The sequence below is a fragment of the Amborella trichopoda genome, chromosome 9 (assembly GCF_054954075.1).
Source record: "Amborella trichopoda isolate Santa Cruz 75 chromosome 9, AtrichopodaSantaCruz75HAP2 v2.0, whole genome shotgun sequence".
Classification (NCBI taxonomy): domain Eukaryota; kingdom Viridiplantae; phylum Streptophyta; class Magnoliopsida; order Amborellales; family Amborellaceae; genus Amborella; species Amborella trichopoda.
In genome coordinates, this window is record NC_142344.1 from 47981772 (window position 1) to 48003121 (window position 21350).

Genomic DNA, 21350 nt, shown 5'->3' on the forward strand with positions numbered 1-21350 from the left:
AGCCTTGCGGGTTCACATGAACATGAATACTTAAAGTTTTTTTTAATGATATCCTTTATGCCCATCATTTCCATTTCCATTTCACAGCAAAGTTTTTAATACATACCTTGCATTTAATGTTATCATTTCAAAATGTATACTTGTTTGTTGGGAGGGCAAAAAGCGAGATTCAAACCTTTTTGAGAAAGGAATGGACCTCCATCATTTCAAAATAACAAGGTGGCCTTTTTTAGATAAGGGCATGACTCAACTTTAAATGGGATCTCTTTCTTATTGTCAATAGGAGAGCGATCCTAATGAACATGGGAACACGATCTCATTATAGGAAAATAGGGCCAAATTGAGACTAGGCCTAGCCTGGCCTGGCCCAATCTCGGCCCGTTGCCAACCCTACACTCTGTGTTGGTTGCATAAGCCTACAGTATCACAAACAAACACATCAGTGGATCAATAACTACTACTTACAACCACCTCTATGTTGAATCAGGCATCGCAAACAAACTAGGAAGCAAGAAAACGAAGTGCAAAAGGTTTCAAGCATGAGATCATCTTGAAAGAAAAACTCTGAACTAGATTTTTTTTATTTTTGTTTTTGTTTTTGTTTGTGTTTGTTTTTTTTTTGTGTCCCCGAGCTGTACACAACTCGATGGGTACTCGGTCAAAGTCTGATTGGACTTGGTCGAGTCCAGAAATAGTACATTGGTAATTGTGTTTTTCAGCAACCATGAGCTTTGAATATTTCAAAACGTAATAATTCAAGATGAGCAAAGAAGACAAATAAACTAAGATCGGTTGAGGGAAGCTAGCCATACTTTTTGAATACCTTGCTTGCATTGTTAATATTCCAACATCTAACTAGCATGAGTTATTTTCATAAAGGTCGCCCTAGTTATTTTGACTGCATCCTCGGATCATGGGGAATTAAACATGAGCCCAAACGATGTGAGTATCTGGTAAGAAATGGCAAGCATAATTGTGTTGATCTGCCTTTTTGCCTGTGGGGAGGGCTTGAAACCAGTATGAAAGTGGTTCCCAATTCTTAGTGTGAGGATGGCACCCTGCAATCGCATCCACTGTGCTTCCATCTTCCCCTTCCAACTTCACCTTGTAGATTCTTCCTTCTCCGATATAGTGGCAATAGTACACAGCATAAAGGTAAGGCATGTTATGGCACAATGTGGAGCTTGCTTGAGCAGGCACTCTCTGCACTTTTGTTGCAGCATAAGCTTGGAGCACAGAATCCTTGTTGATGATAGTGCGGAGTACCGTAATGTTATGGTCCTGATCAGAGGGGGTAGCGTAATCTATCATGGCCTCTAAAGATGTGAGGCATTTCTCCCCGGCTTCCAATGATTCGCACCATTTTAGGGTAACACCAACTTGTACAGCCTCACTAGAAGCGGGAGGAAATGAGAAGCGTTGTAAGATGCGTGGTAGCTCCGCAGAGAAGAAAGGTACGGCATATGCATCCTCGCGAGAAAAGAAAGGAGAGGCACATCTGAATTCCGACTTGGGAAAGTGGAGAATTTTGTTCATTCCTACTTTCAAGTCCTTTTCTAAGAAGAGGGTGGTTTCTCTTGGATCACGATTTTCTTGAGAAAAGTCGGAGTATGGGAAGCGGGGGTCGCGATTACGCAAACCCATATGCAGCAGTCCTGATGGCACGGGGCGAAAGCGGGTGCGAATAGCATCAGGCATTGGAGTGTTAGGGAGTGCCTGGGCCCAGTACCTCTCTGGTGTCGCCACAACATGATAATGGCTAACCCTTGCCTGCATGCAGCATTAACAAGCAGTGAAGATCAGTACTTAAAAACTTTCCATATGTGAAGGATTATACTTGGTTTTTTTTTTTTAGGTTGATAGATTGTTACCGTTGAGAAGTGAAAAACATTCGATGCGCATAAAGTGTATCCACTCAAAAGCTCACCTTTTTTGTTCTAAAAACATTCGATGCGCATAATCAATGGAAGAAACATTATTGACACAAATGTTTTGCAAATGCCTTGGGGCACTTTTGGTAACCCTGAAAGTATTTTTATATAAAAAACTCCCTCTTGTGGTAAGGTGTAGAAGTTTTTGCTCATCACATTAATTATCAGCCAATTTTATGAAATAACTCTTATATTTAACCACATAAGATAGTAGAAGTTTTTGCCTATCACATTAATTAGCAGCCAATTTTATGAAATAACTCTTATATTTAACCACGAAAGATAGTTCTTTCATGTGAAAATACTTTTACGAAAGCATTTAAAACTACCAAATATGCCCTTAAAGTACAAATCCATTCAATACAGAACATATGAAACACTACACCATATAAAAGGTTTTCCAAATAATAATATTGAGTACCAAATATTTGGGCAATTAGTAGATGACCCATTGTCTATGGTACACAACATGCGGATTTTCAAAGGATTTTGTTAATGCTGAGACATAACATACCAGAAAGAGAAGTAGGGCAAATGGTAGATGGAGCCTCTCCATGATTATACAAAAGCAAAGAGGATGGTGGTTTTGTATTGTGGTGGAGTGAGGGATTCCATTTATACAGGAGGGGTACATTAAACATAGGCAATGTGGCATAGAGAGAGAAAGCGTTTTCAGTGCATGTTGGACAAGCGGCCATTGACCTCTCTCTCTCTAACGTGGTGAATCCAATGGTTGGTACGAGAACTGCTTTCCAAGTATGCAAATAAGCCACGATCCAACCATCATTAAAAGGAGTGGTGCATGGGGATCTTCACTGACCAATGAAACGACGACTTCTCTCTTCAATATTTTGGATGCTACATTACAAAAATGTATTAAAAAACTTAATGTTGATTCATTGGAATAAGCACTTAAGTAAATGATTTCATTGAAAAATATGTACTTAAGTAAATGATTTCATTAAAAAACATGTACTTAAGTAAATGATTTCATTGAAAAATATGTACCTAGTTATTAGATGGGAAGGTGGACGACTTGAAGAGTGTCATAAAGTTCTAGGAATTTTATTTTGGATTTTATATCAAGGTATACATTCAGCCACCCAATTAAAAAGATTTTGACCTCGTTATGCTAAAAGAAGCGTCGGAAAAGTCAACTCGGGTCGACTACTCCGCCTATGCCCCAACCGAGTACTAGTCTAGTTTGAGTAACTCGGCACGAGTTGGAACAAGTATAGCATCTAAAAATTATTAAAAAGATAAAAACTACAAAAAATCCCAAAAACAGGAAAAATATATTTAAATAAAATGTAACAAACCAAACTAATTGTGTTTTAAAAAGCAACAAAAAAAAGATTTTCAAAAATGAGTTTATGATCGGGGAATTTTTTTGGAGTTTTATAAAAAATATGGAAAAAATGTAAAAATCAGCATTCATGGCCGAAATACTTTCCAATCTTTATCAAAATGATAGAAACCATAAATAAAAGTATTACAAATATATTTCTTTTCTTTTTTAGGATTTTTTATAAAAAGAAGTTTATATAAAGTTGCATCCTTAAAATGTAGAGTTAAATATGCACCTCAAAAATCCATCTGAGAATGTTGTTATTGTTGAAAACCCCTCTAATTAGTCATATCGAGATCAGCATGTATTAATATGAACAAAAAAAAAAAAAGATTTTGAGTTCCAGAAATAAAGCATCTTGCAAGACATTATCTAGACCATCCCTTTTTAATATTTTCATATGTTTATAGATCTACTTGATTTTAACTATTTTTTAAAAAAATTAATTAGATATGAAAATAGATTTTCAGATGATCCTAAGAATTTTTTACCAAAATTATATACTATGTTAAATTTGCTGGTGCGCCTTAATTGGATTGTTTAAGGTTGCAGCTTTTAAAAAATCATTCCTTTTTTTATATTTTCTTAGCTTTTTTCTTTTTAAATCCTTTGTGATTAAAACATCTTTTTCTTTGATGTTATTTGATGCTATTGAGAGATCTTAGTTTAGTTAACAAAACTTGTTGCTCCTGTTATTTCTCAATTCATTTTAGAACGTTGCTTGTTGTCCAAAATGCCTTTCTTATATTTTTTTATTTGTTTTTTTTTTTTTTTTTGGAGATTCGAAATTTCATAAAAAAGAGCTATTATATGTAGTTATGTTTATGTGGTCTTGTTGCCTAGATTGGGGGTTAATCTCACACGAACACTTGACAAAGCTATTCTTTCGTAAAAGTACTACGGAATACATCTAATTTTCATTTTCAAGCCTATCATTGGGTTTTTATAATGAATATAAGCCTGTACTATTTTTTCACCTTAGAAAAGGATGAAGTCCATATTTTATACGTGTTGTGATGCTTATATGTGAGGTTTTTATTAAAGGATTGAATACCACTATTCTTTCTTGTAAGGAGGTCAATTGCTAGTAGCTATTAGATGTCAAATTAAATGATTCGGATTGTGACAAAAAGTCGGAGGAAATGTTTTTTCAACTCGAAATCCAGTCAATGACATACTTTCAATTATCAAATTTTAAATCTGCAGACAATAGTGAATGTGACCTCTTTGAGTTACAAGTAAATGGTCCCTTTATATGCTTTTCATTCTACTAAAATATAGCTTGTGTGTTGTGAGTTTTCACCTAGGGTCTTTGATTTTTATTAAAACAAGCAATATATTATCATGCCAAAAGATTTTATACTCCCGTTAGAGATTGTCCATTTCTTCCCCAGGTAAACTCCAAAAAGGGCGTAATTTTGGGAATTCAAGTTTTTGGGATACGACTTCTTCACAATTGAGTAACCTCAAACAAAAAAAAAGGGTTAGCAAATTAAGCCCTTTTAAGTATTTGAAAAAAATAAATAAATTCTCAAGATGAAATTGATTGTCCAATCATTGAATCGTGTGATGTAGGTGTCAAAAAACTCAAAATTCAAACTATTCCTACCTAAATAATTATCTACTTTATTTTTTTTCCATGTACTTAGAAAGATCAAATAGCAAACTTTTCTTTCTTTTTTAATTTACTAAGGTTATTCAATGGTGAAGAATGTTGGGTTTATGTGGCCTTTAAAAGCCTTATAAGAGCTTGTATGAGCATTTTATATAGTAAAACATAAACTTCGAGGGAGTGTAGTCATCTTGTGGACTATACTAAGAAAATATGATTTGCCGATACTCGGACTAGGCTCGACGTGCTAGGCTAGCCCAGTTTGAAAAAACCCAAATACCTGGGCATATGTATCTACCAAGAAGGGTTTATTGGGTTGGCCCTTGATGAGGTCGGAGTATGCTTAGATGAGAGTCGAGGAACTGTGTGGCCCTTGCGCGTGATGAAAAGCCTTTAGATACAGGGCTAAAATCTCATTCTTATAGCATCACACGACATGTACATAGATAGTCGTTTTACGATTTGCTAATGAGGGTGAAGCATGTACCTACGCAAGAGATTACTCATATGTACCATAGAGTCATGGTTGCATCATGGTCTGGACTACCATGATTTTTTTGTCTCTAGGAGAGAACCTGAAACCCATAAACTAGGATTGTATCGCCTAGTCGATTGGCTGACTTTGGTGATCTAATAATGAGCCTCTGTAGTGGACTGTAGGTCATGAGAACTGCTGGGTCCATTTGAGAAAGCTATGTGGATCGTGGTCTGCAGTTGAAGGTAGAGTGCTTCCGTATATTGATAAATTCCTAGATGTAATGGATCCAATTCCCATCAAAATTAAATAGTTTTAATTAATTTTAGTATATATAGTATTTAGAACATTTATTTGAATTTTTTAGATATTTTATTTTTTTAATTTGGATTTATTAGTTAAGAGAAATAATTTTTTTCAATTATTTAAATAAAATATAAGATTTAAAAATTCTAAATACAAAATAAAATATTTTCTAAAATTATATGGGACCCTACATAAATGTAAGGGCTCAATTTAAAACATGAGAGATTGGGTGGGCCCACATGTAGCCAGCAAAGGGTGGCGCGCCCCACTCATATACACTAACTTGTTCTCCAAGATTTCGTTATAGTTATCCCTTGTTTGTGGCTTATCTTTTGGGTATAGCTAACTTTACAGGATAAGGTTGAATATTTGAAATATTTAGTAAAGCTTTGAATCAAGATTGATTGATTCAAGAAATAAGGATTGGATATAGTAAAATAGAGCTTTAAGATATATACTTTTTTTTATTTAAAGATTTGATGGGAATAGATTTAGAAAATGGAGGATAAGACTCTAGCTCATTTATTTGAATCTTGATAGTAGATTAAAGAGATAGATGACTCAAATCTCTCACCTCACAAGTCATCGACGGTTAAGATTTGACCCTACGAATTAAGGCAAACTCCAAGGCACGGAAAATTTATAAAAAGAGGCTCTCTGACCTCATAAAATCTCTACACCTATTTTTTCTTCTCTCTTTAAGGTTTTATATCTCTCTCTCTCTCATTTTTAGGTGACATGTCCAAGCTAAGGTTAGCTTGTGGTGGTTTGATTTTTGGGTAGCATAGTGATGATTTGATTTTTGGGTAGCAATGGGGAGGATCCCCTTGCTAGTAGATCTCTCCCTATCTCTTTGATCTATCTCTCATCTCTTCAAAGATCAAACTAGTAGATCTCTCCATCTCTCTTTGATCTATCTGTCATCTCTCCAAAGATCAAGTGAAAAGTACTTGAGCAAGGCTAAGGCATTGAAGATTTAGGTAGTTAGTTCTAGATTGAGATACATGCTCCAAAAATCAAGCCCCTAAACTAAGGCATTGAGGACTTAGGTAGCTAGTTTTAGATCGAGATCTATATGCCATTAAGAGGGTTTTTCCATGTAAGAGAATCAAGAGACTGATCATAGATCCCAAGCACCATCGGAAGGAGGATTCTTTAAATCCTTATTTGTGATTTGATCTTATCTTCCCATAAATGTGCTTTGATCTTACCTTCCCATAAAGCAATGAGTTAAGATTTTGATTTAAAGAATTGTATTCAATAGTGCTAGCAAGTGAGAACCATATTTGTTTTCTTTATTTTATTTGTTTCAATAGTTATTTGTTTGTAATTGGACATTGTAAATCATCTTGCAGGTATAAGAATAAGAAATTTGTAATTTATATACACCGTGCTTGATCACATAGTCTAACTTTCAGAAGTTGTACACCAAAAATTTGAGTTCCTAAAACTACTTGTATATTGGGGTTTACCCCAAAGAAAAATGGGCAGTCTCTAACGGGAGTATAAAATCTTGTGGTGTACATTGAAATTTAAGAAAATTCAGGCTCTTCAATCACAAACTAGAATCAAAGTATTGGTAGGTGTAACAACCAGGTTGACAAGTCAACTGACCTGGGTCTGGGTCTGGGTCCGGGTCCATGTTTCTCACCTGGAGGTCCAAATGACTTCAATTTAACCCATGTTGCATTCAGGTGCGTTACGAACCCTATCCAGTTGGGTCAGATCACCTAGTCGAGTCATTTCAGGGGATTTGACCTAGGTCATCGGCACCCCTAAGTAGAGACAAAAAATAATAAGCACGAACCTCTCTCACACAACTTATTTCTCAATAACAATTAGTATGATCTGAGCTTATTTCTCTATGCCAATTAGGGTGATCTCTTTTTGACAAGAAGAGGCACACTTTCTTCACTCCTTTAATGGATATTGAAAATGTCAACATATTGGTCAAATCAGATACGGATGTAATACCATGAACAAAATATCTAATTTAAAAGCACATTGAATTGCACCTAGTCAGCCTATCTCGTTCACGGAACGAAGCATATAGGTTTCCTTGAAGATTTAAGAAATGCATCGGTGACCCAGATTGCGCCTCCGATGTAGTTAGTGTTCGATTTGGTGCTATAAAAAGTCAACAACATTAAGATATTCTTAAATTATGTGGGATTGAGATATTCTTATATTAAGTAGGATTGAAATATTCCCATATTATGTGCGATTGAAATTAATATTGATAGGTTTCCTAAGGGAAATAAAAATCCGAAAAGGACTAGGACTCTTGGATATATCTCTTAGTCGTTTGAGATATATGTAACATATTCCTATTTACTATGTACTCCTAATCTTATATATATGGGATAAAAGTGCAAAGAAATGATGTGCCCTATTTGGGTCACCATATGGGAATGATGGTTCCTCTGGAGAGAGAGGGAGCTAGAGTCTCATGTGCATAAGATGCAATTTCCTCTTAGAGAGAAAAAAGCTTCATTTGGATCTAAACATTGTGATGGTACCTATTTTAGACTCCCGAAAATTGAGAGGCATGTTTGTTTCTTATAAAGAAGCGGCTCCCATAGAGATTTTGGGTTGTTCTCTTTTTTGTTAGAGAAAAAGTCAGTTTCTCGTTATTCTCGCGTGTCTATCTAGTATTGTTGGTAAGGGTTTGTTCGACTTGGGTTTTTTATCGAGGTTTGTTCCAAAATTTTTGATGTAACTTTCATTGATATAGTGGATTTCTGTTTGCCGTGCCCGTAGATGTAGCCTTCATGGATGAACCACAAAAATCTTTGTGTTCTTGTAGTGTGTATTTTGTGTTTTATTTCTCATACTTTATTTGTCAAATATTAACCCATCAGGTTTAAAGCTTCTGTCCACACAACAAGTGGTATCAGAGCACAACAAGTAGTATCGGAGCCGTGGTTTGAGTTTTCGGTAAGACAATAAAGGTCTCGAATGCAAGGTTCAAGATGGAGAAATTTGATACAAGCACTAATTTTTAGCAAGAATGATGAAGAAATTTATTTGGCAATGGACAAATAATTTATGAAGCTATCCAATGGTTGTTGACATGGTGGGGAGATGATTTTGATATCAAGGTTGAGATTGTTGGATTTGGTGCTATAAAAAGTCACCAACATTGAGATATTCCCAAATTATGTGGGATTGAGATATCCCCAAATTATGGGAGATTGAGATATTCCCATATTATGTGGGATTGAGATATTTCGATATTTTGTGGGATTGAGATATTCCCATATTATGTGGGATTGAAATTGATATTGATATGTTTTCTAATGGTAATAGAAATCCAAAAAGGACCAAGACTCTTGGATATATCTCTTAGATTTTTGAGATATATATAACATCAATAGGAAGTTTCCTACTTAATACGGACGCTCAATCTTATATATATGGGATAAAAGTGCAGAGAATTTGTGTGTCATATTTGGGTTACCATATGGGAATGATGGTTCCTCTGGAGAGAAAGGGAGCTAGAGCTTCATGTGCATAAGATGCAATTTCCTCTTAACGAGAAGAAAAATTCATTTGGACAGAAACATTGTGATGGTGCCTCTTTTAGACTCCCCAAAATTGGGAGGCTTGTTTGTTTCTTGTAGAGAAGCGGTTTCCATCGAGATTTTGGGTTGTTCTCTTTTTAATTCGAGAAAAAATCAGTTTCTCGTTGTTCTCGTGTCTTTATCTGGTGTTGTCGGTAATGGTTGCCAGAAGTAAAGAGAAAGAATTGAGAGTGATTTAGAAGGGTTTGCTCGACTTGGGTTTTTTATCAATGTTTGTTCCAAAATCTTTCATGTAACTATCACTAATATAGTGGATTTCTGTTGGTCGTGCCCGTTGATGTAGCCCTCTTGGGTGAACCACGTAAATCTTTGTGTTCTTGTGGTATGTAGTTCGTGTTTTATTTCTCGTGCTTTATTTGCAGAATATTAACCCATCGGGTTTAAAGCTCCGCGCGCACAACAAGTGGTATCTGAGCACAACATTTAGTGGATTGGCAATGTGGTCTACTGACCAAGAAATAAAAACTTTGAAACCAAATTTTGAAAAATTTAAGTGGAGCCGTCTCTGGCCAATTCTCTGATAGAACTGGATAGAATTGAACCAAAACAACTAGTTTAGTAATTAAAAAATAGAAAGGTGGGGCCCGTTTGTATCGGTTCTCCGACAAAGAGAATTGGTAAGGATCAGGCACAACCAGCCATTTTATTAGGGGAATCGGCCGATTCCCGATGTATTACGGGATCCAGATCGGATTGATCGATTCTTTATCCAAATCTGCCAATCCCGATTTAAATCACCTATTTTTTAAACACGGGTCTTCCCCATTGAAAGCCAATCAAACCCAAGAAAACATAGACAAAAATAAAGAAGAAAAGGAAACTCAGCACCAAATTAAGTAAAACCATGTAAAACATAATCATTAGAAAACCTTGCTTAGATTGTGCTCATGGCAATCATAATAAGATTAGGATGAGTTTTCATTGCTTCCTGAAATCATTGGGACTTAAACCTATACAAGGTGGGTATGAGGCATGAAATGGCAAAGAAAAGCATGATCCAGCAAGAAATGGCAAAGATAACCATGATCCGGCTTCATGCCAAGAGGGGGGCCGATCCACCAAAAGCTCGGAGAAGTCCAAGACTTAATGCCTGCAAGGCACCCTGCGATTGCATTCACTATTCTACCATCTTCCCCTTCCAACCTTACCTCGTATATTCTTCCATCTCCGACATAGTGGCAATAGTAGAAAGCACAAGGATAGGGCATGTTATGGCACACTACCGAGCTAGAATTGGTATCCTTTCTCTCCACTTTCTTCGCAGTGTATGCTTGGAGAAAGGAAGCATTGTTGATGATGGTGTGGAGCATAGTAATGTCATGGCCCAGACTAGAGGAGTTCGCACAGTCAATGGCCTCTAAGAAATCAGACACTTCTCCTTGGCTTCCAAAGATTCACACTAGGTTAGGGTTCCTCACACTTCCTGAGCCTCTCTAGACGGAGGAGGCAACGAGAATCGGAGTAAGATTTCGGGGAACTCAGCAGTGGAGAAAGGTGTGGTGGTTGCATTTTCACAAAAAAGGAAAGGAGATGCATTATTGTAGTCCGACCCACGAAAGTGGAAAATTTTGTTCATTCCTACTTTGAGGTCCTCCTTTAAAAACTTGGTGGTTTTTCTAAGATCCAGATGCTCCTTTGTGAAGTCTGAATACAAGAATCGGGGGTCTCGGTTGGTTGAACCCATATGCCGTAGTCTTGATGGCACGGAGTGAAGATGTGCGCGAATGATATGGGGCATCGGAGTGTTGTGGAGTGCATGTGCCCAATACCTCTTGGATGTCGCCAATACCTGGTACTGGCTCATCCTTCCCTACATGTAACAAGTAAATCTTAACATAGAAAACAGTATATGGTATAACATAGACAAAAAGGCATGTTACATTATTCAACTCAAAATATCCCATTTTACACAAACACACGACACAAAAACATTGTGACTGGGGGTATTTTAGAAAATAATCAAAAAAGAAGGAAAATTGTAAAAATAAGTATGATTTTGTGGATAAACCAATATTTGACACTGAAAAAGATAGATGACTAAAAAGAGAATCTGCAGGTGAAATTAGTTCAGTCGTCGAAAGCACTCATCTAAAAAATGCACATTGGTGTATTCTAGGTTTGAGCATATGCAATTTCAGCAAGGTTATATAGATGAATTAATGCAATTTCAACAAGTTTATCTAGTTAATCATATTCTACAGTGACTCTTTTTTCGAGATTTGCAGTTTTAATGCACATTCATTATGTTTTGATTAGTGCAATAACCCACAAGTCCCAAGATCGTGTTTATAATATTTGAGTTGAAGAAGATTGCATGACTAACACATAATTCATCTCAACTTATTACAAACCTCAAGGATGAATTTTCTCCAACTAAAAGAGAATGATTGCCGATATATGATAATATTAAATTAATATTTTTATTTTATTATTTATTTTGATTTTCAGGTCTACTTGTAGTTTTTATTAAGTATTTTTCAAGAATTATAATTATTTCGGAATTAGGGTTACGTTTCATTGATTGTAGGAATGCTCATCTTTGAAAAATGTGAAGAGTAGATAATTATGTTTTTTTAGGAAGGTTTCTTTTAAATAATACATTGAAGAAGTTTATGTCTTAGAAGCAGGGTGGAATAGGTTGTTGGAGAAGCGAAACTTATCCTTCATACTCTTTTGGAGGCTGAAGGGCACTTCTCCTATATCAGAACCCTATGGCTGTTCATTAAATTCTTTGAAGTTGTATCTAGTGGTAAGGTGAATATACATAAAACCTCTCTTATGGGCATTAACTCCATGGAAGAGGAGATTCTGGACTGGGCCTCCTGGTTGGGTTGCAAAGCTCATTCCTTGCCATTAACTACCTCAAAATTCCTCTTTCTGATGGTCGGCTACCCATTGTTTAATGGAACCCCAGTTGTTGAAAGTTGATGGATGGAAGTGCAGGTTCTTATCCCTAGTCACCCTCATCAATGCCACAATGAAAAATTTCCCATCTATTTATTTTCTCTTTTTAGAGTTCCACAAGCAGTTATTAAAGTTCTTGAGAGACTGATGATGAACTTCTTATGGAGTGGATCACAAAACAAGAAGAAATTCCAGTTGGTTAGCTAGCAGATAGTTTCTAAGCAAAAAAAGAAGGTCCATTGGGTATCAAGAGGCTCAAATCAGTTAATGAGGCTTTACTCACTAAATGGTTGTGGAGGGCCTCAAGCTCTTATGGTCAATTATGGTTACAGGGCGTTATTGCCAAATATGGGTGAGACCAATGCTACATAATTCCTAGAAGCTCCCAAGAAATAGGTCCGCTTCTGCAGTAAGGAAAGGACCCAAGCACACAATTCCTTCAAGCACTTTCCGAAAGAGTTTTTCGTTCTCTGTCACTTTTTCTTGTAATTTTTCATCCCATCAATGAAAAGTTGCCTGTATTCAATAGTGGGAATTGGGCACATAGCATTAGGAAGCTCTAGTGGATTTTAAAAGCATTGATCATGGATATCATGTGTTTAGTAGTTAATGTAGTTTTATGTTGTTGTTAATAGTTACGTAAGTTATACGTGCACACATCTTGAATAAAAAGAAGTTTGTTATCTCCCAAAAACTAGGTGGGAGTTTTTCTTTTAGGATGATATCATGCTCGAAGGCTTTTGCATCTCTTTTTCTTGCTTCCCAGTGTGTTTGCGTTGCTTGATTCAACACAAAGGTGGTTGTAAGTAGTAATTTAAGGAGTAGTTATTGATCCATTGATGTGTCTGTTTGTGATGCAGTCAGTTTATGTAACCAACTTAGAGATTAGGGTTGGCAACGGGCCAGGCCAGGCGTAGTCTCAATTTGGCCCTATTCCTCTAGACTCCGGGCTTGGCCCTTTAAGGAAAATAAAGCAAAAAAAAAAAGAAAATTAAAGGCCAAGCCAAAAGAGGAGAGATCTTGAAGGCTCATGCATATTAATGGACTTTAAATATTGAAAAATCACTTAATTTTTTTTCAATTACATTTCTACAAAACACCTATTTTTTTTAATTTCCAAGGCCCGTTGATTTCACAAATTTTAAGTTTTACATTGAGAAAGTATACTAAAAATTTATAGAGAGAAACTATATTAAATGGGAGTAAAATTTTTTAGAGAGAGAAACTGCCTCAAGAGAGAAACTATATTAAATTGGAGTAAATTTTTTCAGAGACAAACTATCTCAAAATTTTTAGAGAGTGAAACTATCTCAAATTATAATTTCTTGAGAGTAAAATTATACTAAAATTTTAGAGCGAGAAGCTATATCAAAATTTAAAGAGAGAATGCACATGCAATATTTTAAAGAGAAAAACAATCTTGAATTAAAATTTTGCGGGAGAGCACCATAAAATTTTAGAGAGAGAAAGTATAACAAATTCTAGAGAAAGTACCTGAAAATGTTTAGAGATAGAAACTATCTTAAATTCTTTCGAAAGAGAAACTATCTCAAATCTTAAGTTTTAGAGAGAGAGAGAAAACGTATTAATATTTTAGAGATAGAAACTATAACATTTTTAGAGAGAGAAACTACTTGAAATAAATTTAGAGCAAGAAACTGCTTAAAAGCTTTTAGAGAGTGAAACTATCTCAAAATTTAAATTATGGGGAAATAAAGTATCTCAGATTTGAAATTTTAGAGAGAAAAAGTATCTTAAAATTTTAGAGAGAAAAACTATATCAAATTTTAGAGAAAATACCTAAAATATTTTTGAGATAGAAACTATTTCCAAAATTTTTAGAGAGACCTCAAATCTAAAATTTTAGAGAAAGGAAGTATTTTTAAAATGAGAGAGAGAGAGAGAGAGAGAGAGAGAGAGAGAGAGAGAGAGAGAAACTATTTTAAATTTTAGAATTAGAAACTCCCAAAAAACTTTTAAAGAGAGAAATATCTCAATAACTTTAGAGAGGGAAACTATCTCAAATTTAAAATTTTTGAAAGAGAAAGTATGTTGAAACTTTAGAGATAGAAACTACATAAAAGTTTTTAGAAAGAGAAATTATCTTAAAATTTTTAGAGACGAACTTTATCAAATTTTTTGTTTTAGAGAAAAAAGGTATTATTAAAATTTTAGAGAGAGAAACTATGTCAATATTAGAGAGAGAAGGTATCAAAATTATTAGAGAGAGAAATTATCTCAAGTTTTAAGTTTTAGAGAAACAAATTATATTAAAATTTTAGAGACGGAAAATTTTAGAGACGGGAACTATCTCAAAATTTCATATATAGAAACAATCTAAAAAATTAAGTGTTAGTGAGAGAAAGAATCCTAAAATTTTAGAGAGAGTAACTATATCAAAATTTAGATAGTGAAAGTAGCTAACCTTTTTCAGAGAGAGACACTATCTAAAAGGAGATTGAATTTTGATTAATAGAGAAAGTTGCACGCTATTATAAAAAGGAGATTGAATTTTGATTAATAAAGAAAATGTTTTCTTGGATATAGAGAGGCTCTTTGGGGGCATTGTTTCTTTCTCTTTGTTTATCTGCCTGTATCTAAATGCTTGTATCCATGCGTTTTGTTCTTTCTTCTTGTGCTTCCCTTTATGATATTTATTTCTCTCTTTAATGTGGTTAGTTTTGTCGGTGTTACTTGCAGGTAGATTTTATAGTGCATCATTTTCATTGTTAGTAATCTAGTTCTGTGAAATTTTTGTGTATTGTCTTCGTGTAATGAGATATTTTGACTTCAACAATGAGCATGCATGGATCTTTGTCATGTCCCTTTACTTGGTGTTAAATGCTATAAGAAGGCAAGGCTTAGCCACTACCATGTTGCGGCAACACCAGAGAGGTACTGGGCTCAGACATTCTCTAACACTCGAATGCTTGATGTTATTCACGCCTGCTTTCGCCCCGTGCCATCAGGTCTGCTGCATATGGGTTCGAGCAATCATGACCCCCGCTTCTTGTACTCCGACTTCTCTAAAAAGAATCATGATCTAAGAGAAACCACCCTGTTCTTAGAAAAGGAACTCAAAGAAGGAATGAACAAAATTCTCTACTTTCCCAAGTCAGAATTCAGTTGTGCCTCTCTTTTCCTTTCTCGCATGAATGCAAATGCCATGCCATTCTTGTCTGATGATCTCCCATCTAACAACGCTTCTCATTTCCTCCCGCTTCTAGTGAGGCTGTAGAAGTTGGTATCACCCTAAAATGGTGTGACTCATTGGAAGCGCGGGAGAAATGCCTCACTTCTTTAGAGGCCATGACAAACTATGCTACTTCTTGTTCCCAGGACCATAACATTACGATGCGCCACACTAGCATCAACAAGGTTTCTGTACTCCAAGCATATACTGCAATAAAAGTGCAGAGAGTGCCTAGTAAGCCAAGCTCCACAGCGTGCCATAGCATGCCTTGTCCTTATGTTGTGTACTATTGCCACTATATTGGAGAAGGAAGAATCTACAAGGTGATCTTGAAAGCAAAAGATGCTGTGACTTGCCATGACGACACTAAGGATTGGGCACACCTCCAATGTGGTTTTAAGCCCTCCCCATCGGCCAATTTATGCTTGCCATATCTTACTTGATAACCACATCATTTGGGCTTCCGTTTAACTCGTCATGATCAGATGATGCAGTCAAAATATCTCAGGCCACCTATATGTTGGAATAAATAAGAACGATGTATGCAGTCAAAATAATGCGTGCCACCTATATGTTGGAACAAATAAGAACGTGTTGAAATTTTACATACGCTTTGATACCATGTTGAATTTTTACAAAAGTTTTGATACCATGTTTGGAGTTTTTAGAAAGGGCAGATCATGGTTACCAGGAGGTCCCAACTAGGGTGGCGCTCCCATTCCGAAACTTAGCTCTGGCGCTCCGTGGTTGAGATCTCAATTGAAACCCATTTCAATTTTTTTGGGAGCTCGCTTCTATTTATTGGATTCTCAATCGCATTTATAATGGAGCTCGATCGCACATATCATGATCCCACTTTCACGTGAAATAGGTTCCTTTAAATTGTAGATCTCGTGCCCTCACTCACGTGTGTGTTAGAACACAACACAAAAAGTTTGTGCTATTGATGGAGTAAATTGTTGTTTAATGCTATCAAGGAGAAACCAAAATACTCTTCTATAATGAAATAAAAAATAGATTTATTGTTCATTAGAGACTAAGAATAAAAGAATAAAATTATTAGAAACATTTGGTCTAGTTAGCTTTTACATAATATGGTTGTGCAGGTTCACTGAAATATATGTTTTTAAAAATCGATAGATTAATTTTGGATTTAATTCATGTAATGATAAATTTTAATTATTAAAATATTATCTTTTTTATTTTTTATTTTTAAGATGTGCATTAAATTCATATGTAATAATCAAAATTTTAATTATTAAAATATTGGATGCCCTCCATCACGAGTGTGTTTTAGAATATGAGTTAACACAACACAAAAGGTTTGTGCTACTGATGGAGTAAATTGTTGTTATTTCCATCAAAGAGAAAACTAAGTTACTCTTCTATAATGAAATATAAAAATAGATTAGGACAAAAAGAATAAAATTATTGGAAACATTTGGTTTATTTAGCTCATATATAATATGGTCGTGAGGGTTAATAAAAATATATGTTTTAAAAAAATCGATAGATCAATTTTACATTTAATGCGTGCAATGATAAATTTTTATTACTAAAATAGTATCTCCTTTACTTTGTATTTTTAATATGTGCATTAAATACGCATGTAATGATCAAATTTTTATTTATTAAGATATTGGATGCCCTCACTCAAGTGTGTATTTTAGAATAAGTGTTAACACAACACAAAAAGTTTGTGCTATTGATGAAGTAAATTGTTGTTTAGTGCTATAAAGGAACCTGAATTACTCTTTTATAATAAAATCTAAAAATAGATTTATTGTCCATTAGAGATTAAGATGAAAAACATTTAAATTATAGAAAATATTTGGTTTATTTAACTTTTACATAATATGGTCTTGTGGGTTCAAATGGAACATGAAAAAATAATTTTTTTTTAATGATATCCTTTATGCCCATCCTTTCCCTTTCCATTTCACGTAAGGTTTTTAATGCATACCTACATTTAATGCTATCATTTCAAAAGATAAATTTATTTCTTGGGGAGGGAATAAAAGGGAGATTCAAACCTATTTGAGAAATTACCTTGAATGGAGCTCGATCATCTCCAAATAAGAACGCGGCCTTTCTTAGATGGGAGTGTGACTCAACTTTAAATGGCATCTCATTCCTTTTGTGGATGGCAACGTGATCCTAATGAACATAGGAATACGATCCCATTTACCTTGGAACGTGTTCTCATTAAATAAGGGTAATGATCCTAATGTATCAGGAACTCGTTCCCTATTCAAATGAGATCTTGATCTGAATTTTCTACCCTCACTAGAACTCTCTCCCTAGCTTTGGAGCTTTTGGCAGCCATCGATCTAATGCTACTGCTCCCAAAATTGGAGTCGTTCCCGCTCCCGCTCTTGGGAACTATGGGGTTGATACTACTGTTGGTATATTTTGGAAAGATGCGTGGTGCTTCTATAATATTTGATTAAAAAAGTATGCAGTCTTTTTTTGAGAGATAATTACAAACTCAAAAGGTTTATCATTGATATCTCATTTCACAGGAGCTACACACGTTATTTCCACACGTTACTATTATCCCATTACATGGTGTCTATTTATAGGCATTTACCTAGCAGTTTTCAAACTGCCCACAAACCCACGTGACTCAAGCTACCCACAAACATAACTTCTAGATAACTACTCACTAACATGGAGTGATAATTTGATAACTCCCCACAATAGGTAACTACCCACTAACACCCACAAACATAGAGAGATACCCATAACTCATAACTACATTAGACATAGGTCGCACGTCCTTAATTTTTGCATCACACAACCTAAATTTTTTCCTCATTTTCAACATGTAGGATCGTAATAAAGTGTGGCTCTAATGGCTTCCCTCTATTGATCTTATTTTCCTTGTCCTTTTTGCTCATCCTGAAATATTACATTCCTAAAGTATTTGAAGCCCATCATTGCTAAAACCCACAATTATCAGTGTATCCGGACTCAGCCAAGTCCATTCATACTTTGGCTGGCTGAGCTCGGGGATATAGAGAAAAAGAAGGAAAAATCAAAATAATAGTTAAAAAATCCTTTCTCACTCTCTCTAATCCCCTTTCTCACCACGCACCCCCCCCCCCCCCCTAACTTCTTTCCCGAACAACTATTTTCTAACCCATCTACCCTTTCGCAACAAGATTAAAGAGAGCTTCATGCCCATAAACTATTCCTGTTAAGGGATGTTTTCTTCTTGGGGGAGAGAGACCACGTAAATTTGTTCAGCTGAATCACCATCTTCGTGGAGGGAGACCATGATTGGAGAGAAGCAATCGAAGTAGAGAAAAAAGTGACATGCTAGTTAGAGATGGAAGAAGGGAGGGGGAGGGAGAAATGTTGTAGAGAGAGCTAGGTGGGTGCATGGAAAGGGGAGACACACACGTCTCACGCAATTTCCTTGCTCCCCATGCGTTTATTTCTACTTCCTTGCGCTACCGTGCCATCAAGGGCCTTCCTCTTTTATCTTTTTGTTTTTTAATTTCCTTTAAGTGCCACTGCCCATTAAGGGAATTGAGCCGAGCTAGGATAAGGCCTAGCCTAACCCATGCCCGGCCCATTGCCATCGTTATTCTTTGCATCAGCTACAAAAGCCGAGAGCATCACAAACAGAATCACTTACTCCTTACAACCTATTTCAAAAAAAAATTACTCCTTACAACCCCCTATGTGTTGAATCAAGCATTGCAAACAAACTAGGAAGCAAGAACACCAAGTGCAAAAGGTTTTGAGTGTGATATCATTCTGAAAGATAAACTCCAAACTAGATTTTAGGTGATAACGAACTTTCTATTCAGATGTTATATGCACGACACTATACGGATACATACATATAATTGCATTAACTACTAACCATGACATACAACTACAGTGACAACCAGGTGTCATTACAATGTTTGCTATGCACAATGTAATAGATATAATATTGCACTTTGGATAAAGTGGAAGAATTCATAAAAAATAAAATAAAAAAAAATCTCTTAATAGCGGCCATAAAATTATCTCCAAAGACTCTCTATCTTCTGAAAATCTCCTACTCCACAATTTTATCGTCATAACGGTATGGCTCCAAAAATAGGCCTTTATTACCTTGTAGGATACGTCCATGATTTTTTTTATGTTTTTTTCAAGTTTGCCCTCGGTCCATTGTTTGAACACATCATACCACTTTATTTATCCCCTAAAAAATATGTTCGTTTTTTTTTTTTGGGTAAATCAGTGGGGGAGAAGGCCACCTACCTGATTTTCAACAATCCAAGATAGAAAAAATTACATCATACCATTTTACATCCCTGCAGTAGGGTAATTGAGCCATATCATGAGTAAAGGAAGATGAATTTCTTTCTCCCTCTTCTCTCCCCGTCCTCTCTCTCTCTCTCCCTTTAAAAACCATCTCTCCCTCTCTCTCTCTCTCTCTCTCTCTCTCTCCTATCTCAGGCAAGGATAGGAGTGATAGAGAGTCATCAAACCAGATTGTGCGAGAACCATTCAAAACAGGGTTGAAGAACAAAGGCAGCATAGAAACCTGTAGAACTACAAAGGACGTAAAACAAGGATGATCGATGGTCTGGCTGATGCAAATCCCATCTTTTGCAAAGCAAGGATCAATGGTCGAGATGATGCAAATCCCATCACAATTTTTGTCGTTCTTCATGTTGGGTTTGGTGATAGCCAAATCACTATACCCATATTTTCTTCTAAAAAATTAAGGGTATTATGGAAAAAAAAATGGACTTTCTTGGAAGCAAGAAAATGATATATTTTTAAGAGAGTGAAGGAGGACATAATACCGATCTTTTGAGGGTCACTCCTTTGGGGGTTATTGGAATGGATCTACAATATAGAGATAGGTCTCCAAGAGAAAGACATGGCCTCTACGAGAGAGGTGGTATACCCATGAGTTTTGGGTTGATTAACTTTCACTTCTAGAGAGAGAAAGCCTTTCAGTTGCTCTCGAGGTTATATTTCCGGTAGTAGTATGATATTGCGGAGGAAAAGAAGATATTGATCAACGGTGTGGATCGATTTGGAGAGCGGGTATAAAAGGAAAGATCGATGATGGCCTTTTATCGATGTTTAGAGATAGGTATTATCTCTTGTAACCCAAAATGTAATCTTCATTGTGATAGTGGATTTCTAGTTGCTGAGGCTGTAGATGTAGCCCTATGGGATGAACTACGTAAATCGTGTGCTGTGGTGGTATGATTTTTATGTTTTCTTTATTTCTTGCACTCGATTTATAGTTGTATTCATCTACTTCGTGTTTAACCAATCATGTACACAATCTTGGGTGCAACCCGATATTTGAGATTCCCCGTTCCTCAAGCTAGGGTTTACCAAGAACCCTACAATTGGTATCAGAGCCTAGGGTTTATTCTTCATTGTGTCTATGAAGAAAGGGGTTTGTTGCTATTGTGGTTATTTGCTGTATTTTTTCTTGAAAATGAAAAGGGCAATAGAATTTGAAAATTTAAATCAAAGTAATTTGCCAATATGGAAAATAATGATTGAAGATTATCTTATTGGAAAAGAATTGGATCGTCCACTTCGAGGTAAGGAGGCCATGCCTGTTGGAATGGAAGATTCGGAATGTGATGTTCTTGATAAAAAATTCTTTATCAGTTATTAGACTAAGTATTTTAACATTAATTTTATTTGATGTTTTTAAATGTAAAACATCTGCATAGCTTTGGCAATCTTTAGGGCAATCTTTTGAATAACTCTCTGATGCAAATAAAATGCTTGCAATAAAAATATTATTTCTTTTGAAAATGAATGAAGGTGCTACAATTAGGTCGCATCTGAGCGAATTTAATTCAATTTCTACACAATTGAGGTCTTTGAAAGTTAATTTGGATGAAGAAGTGTTATGTTTGCTTTTGCTGAGGTCTTTGCCTGTTAGTTAGGATACCTTGGTTACCACTGTGACTAATACAATGGGTAACAAGTTTAATTTAAGAGATGTTGTAGCTTCAT

General features: G+C 35.6%; 1 protein-coding gene across 1 annotated transcript; it reads right to left on the minus strand.

Moving 5' to 3' along the window:
- Window positions 1–792: 792 nt before the first annotated feature.
- Window positions 793–2557, minus strand: LOC105421230 (BURP domain-containing protein 3-like). The gene is made up of 2 exons (XM_011627823.2): window positions 2446–2557; window positions 793–1770 (listed from the first exon to the last, which is right to left on the minus strand). Exons 1-2 carry the CDS (start codon window positions 2485–2487, stop codon window positions 922–924), a joined length of 891 nt encoding a protein of 296 aa, XP_011626125.1. The 5' UTR covers window positions 2488–2557; the 3' UTR covers window positions 793–921.
- Window positions 2558–21350: the final 18793 nt, after the last annotated feature.

Coding starts and splice junctions, on each gene's coding strand:
- LOC105421230 (XM_011627823.2), bottom strand. CDS start 2,487: ATGGAGAGGCTCCATCTACCATTTGCCCTACTTCTCTTTCTG. Junction 1,771..2,445: donor TTGCCCTACTTCTCTTTCTG/GTATGTTATGTC, acceptor TGCTGCATGCAG/GCAAGGGTTAGCCATTATCA.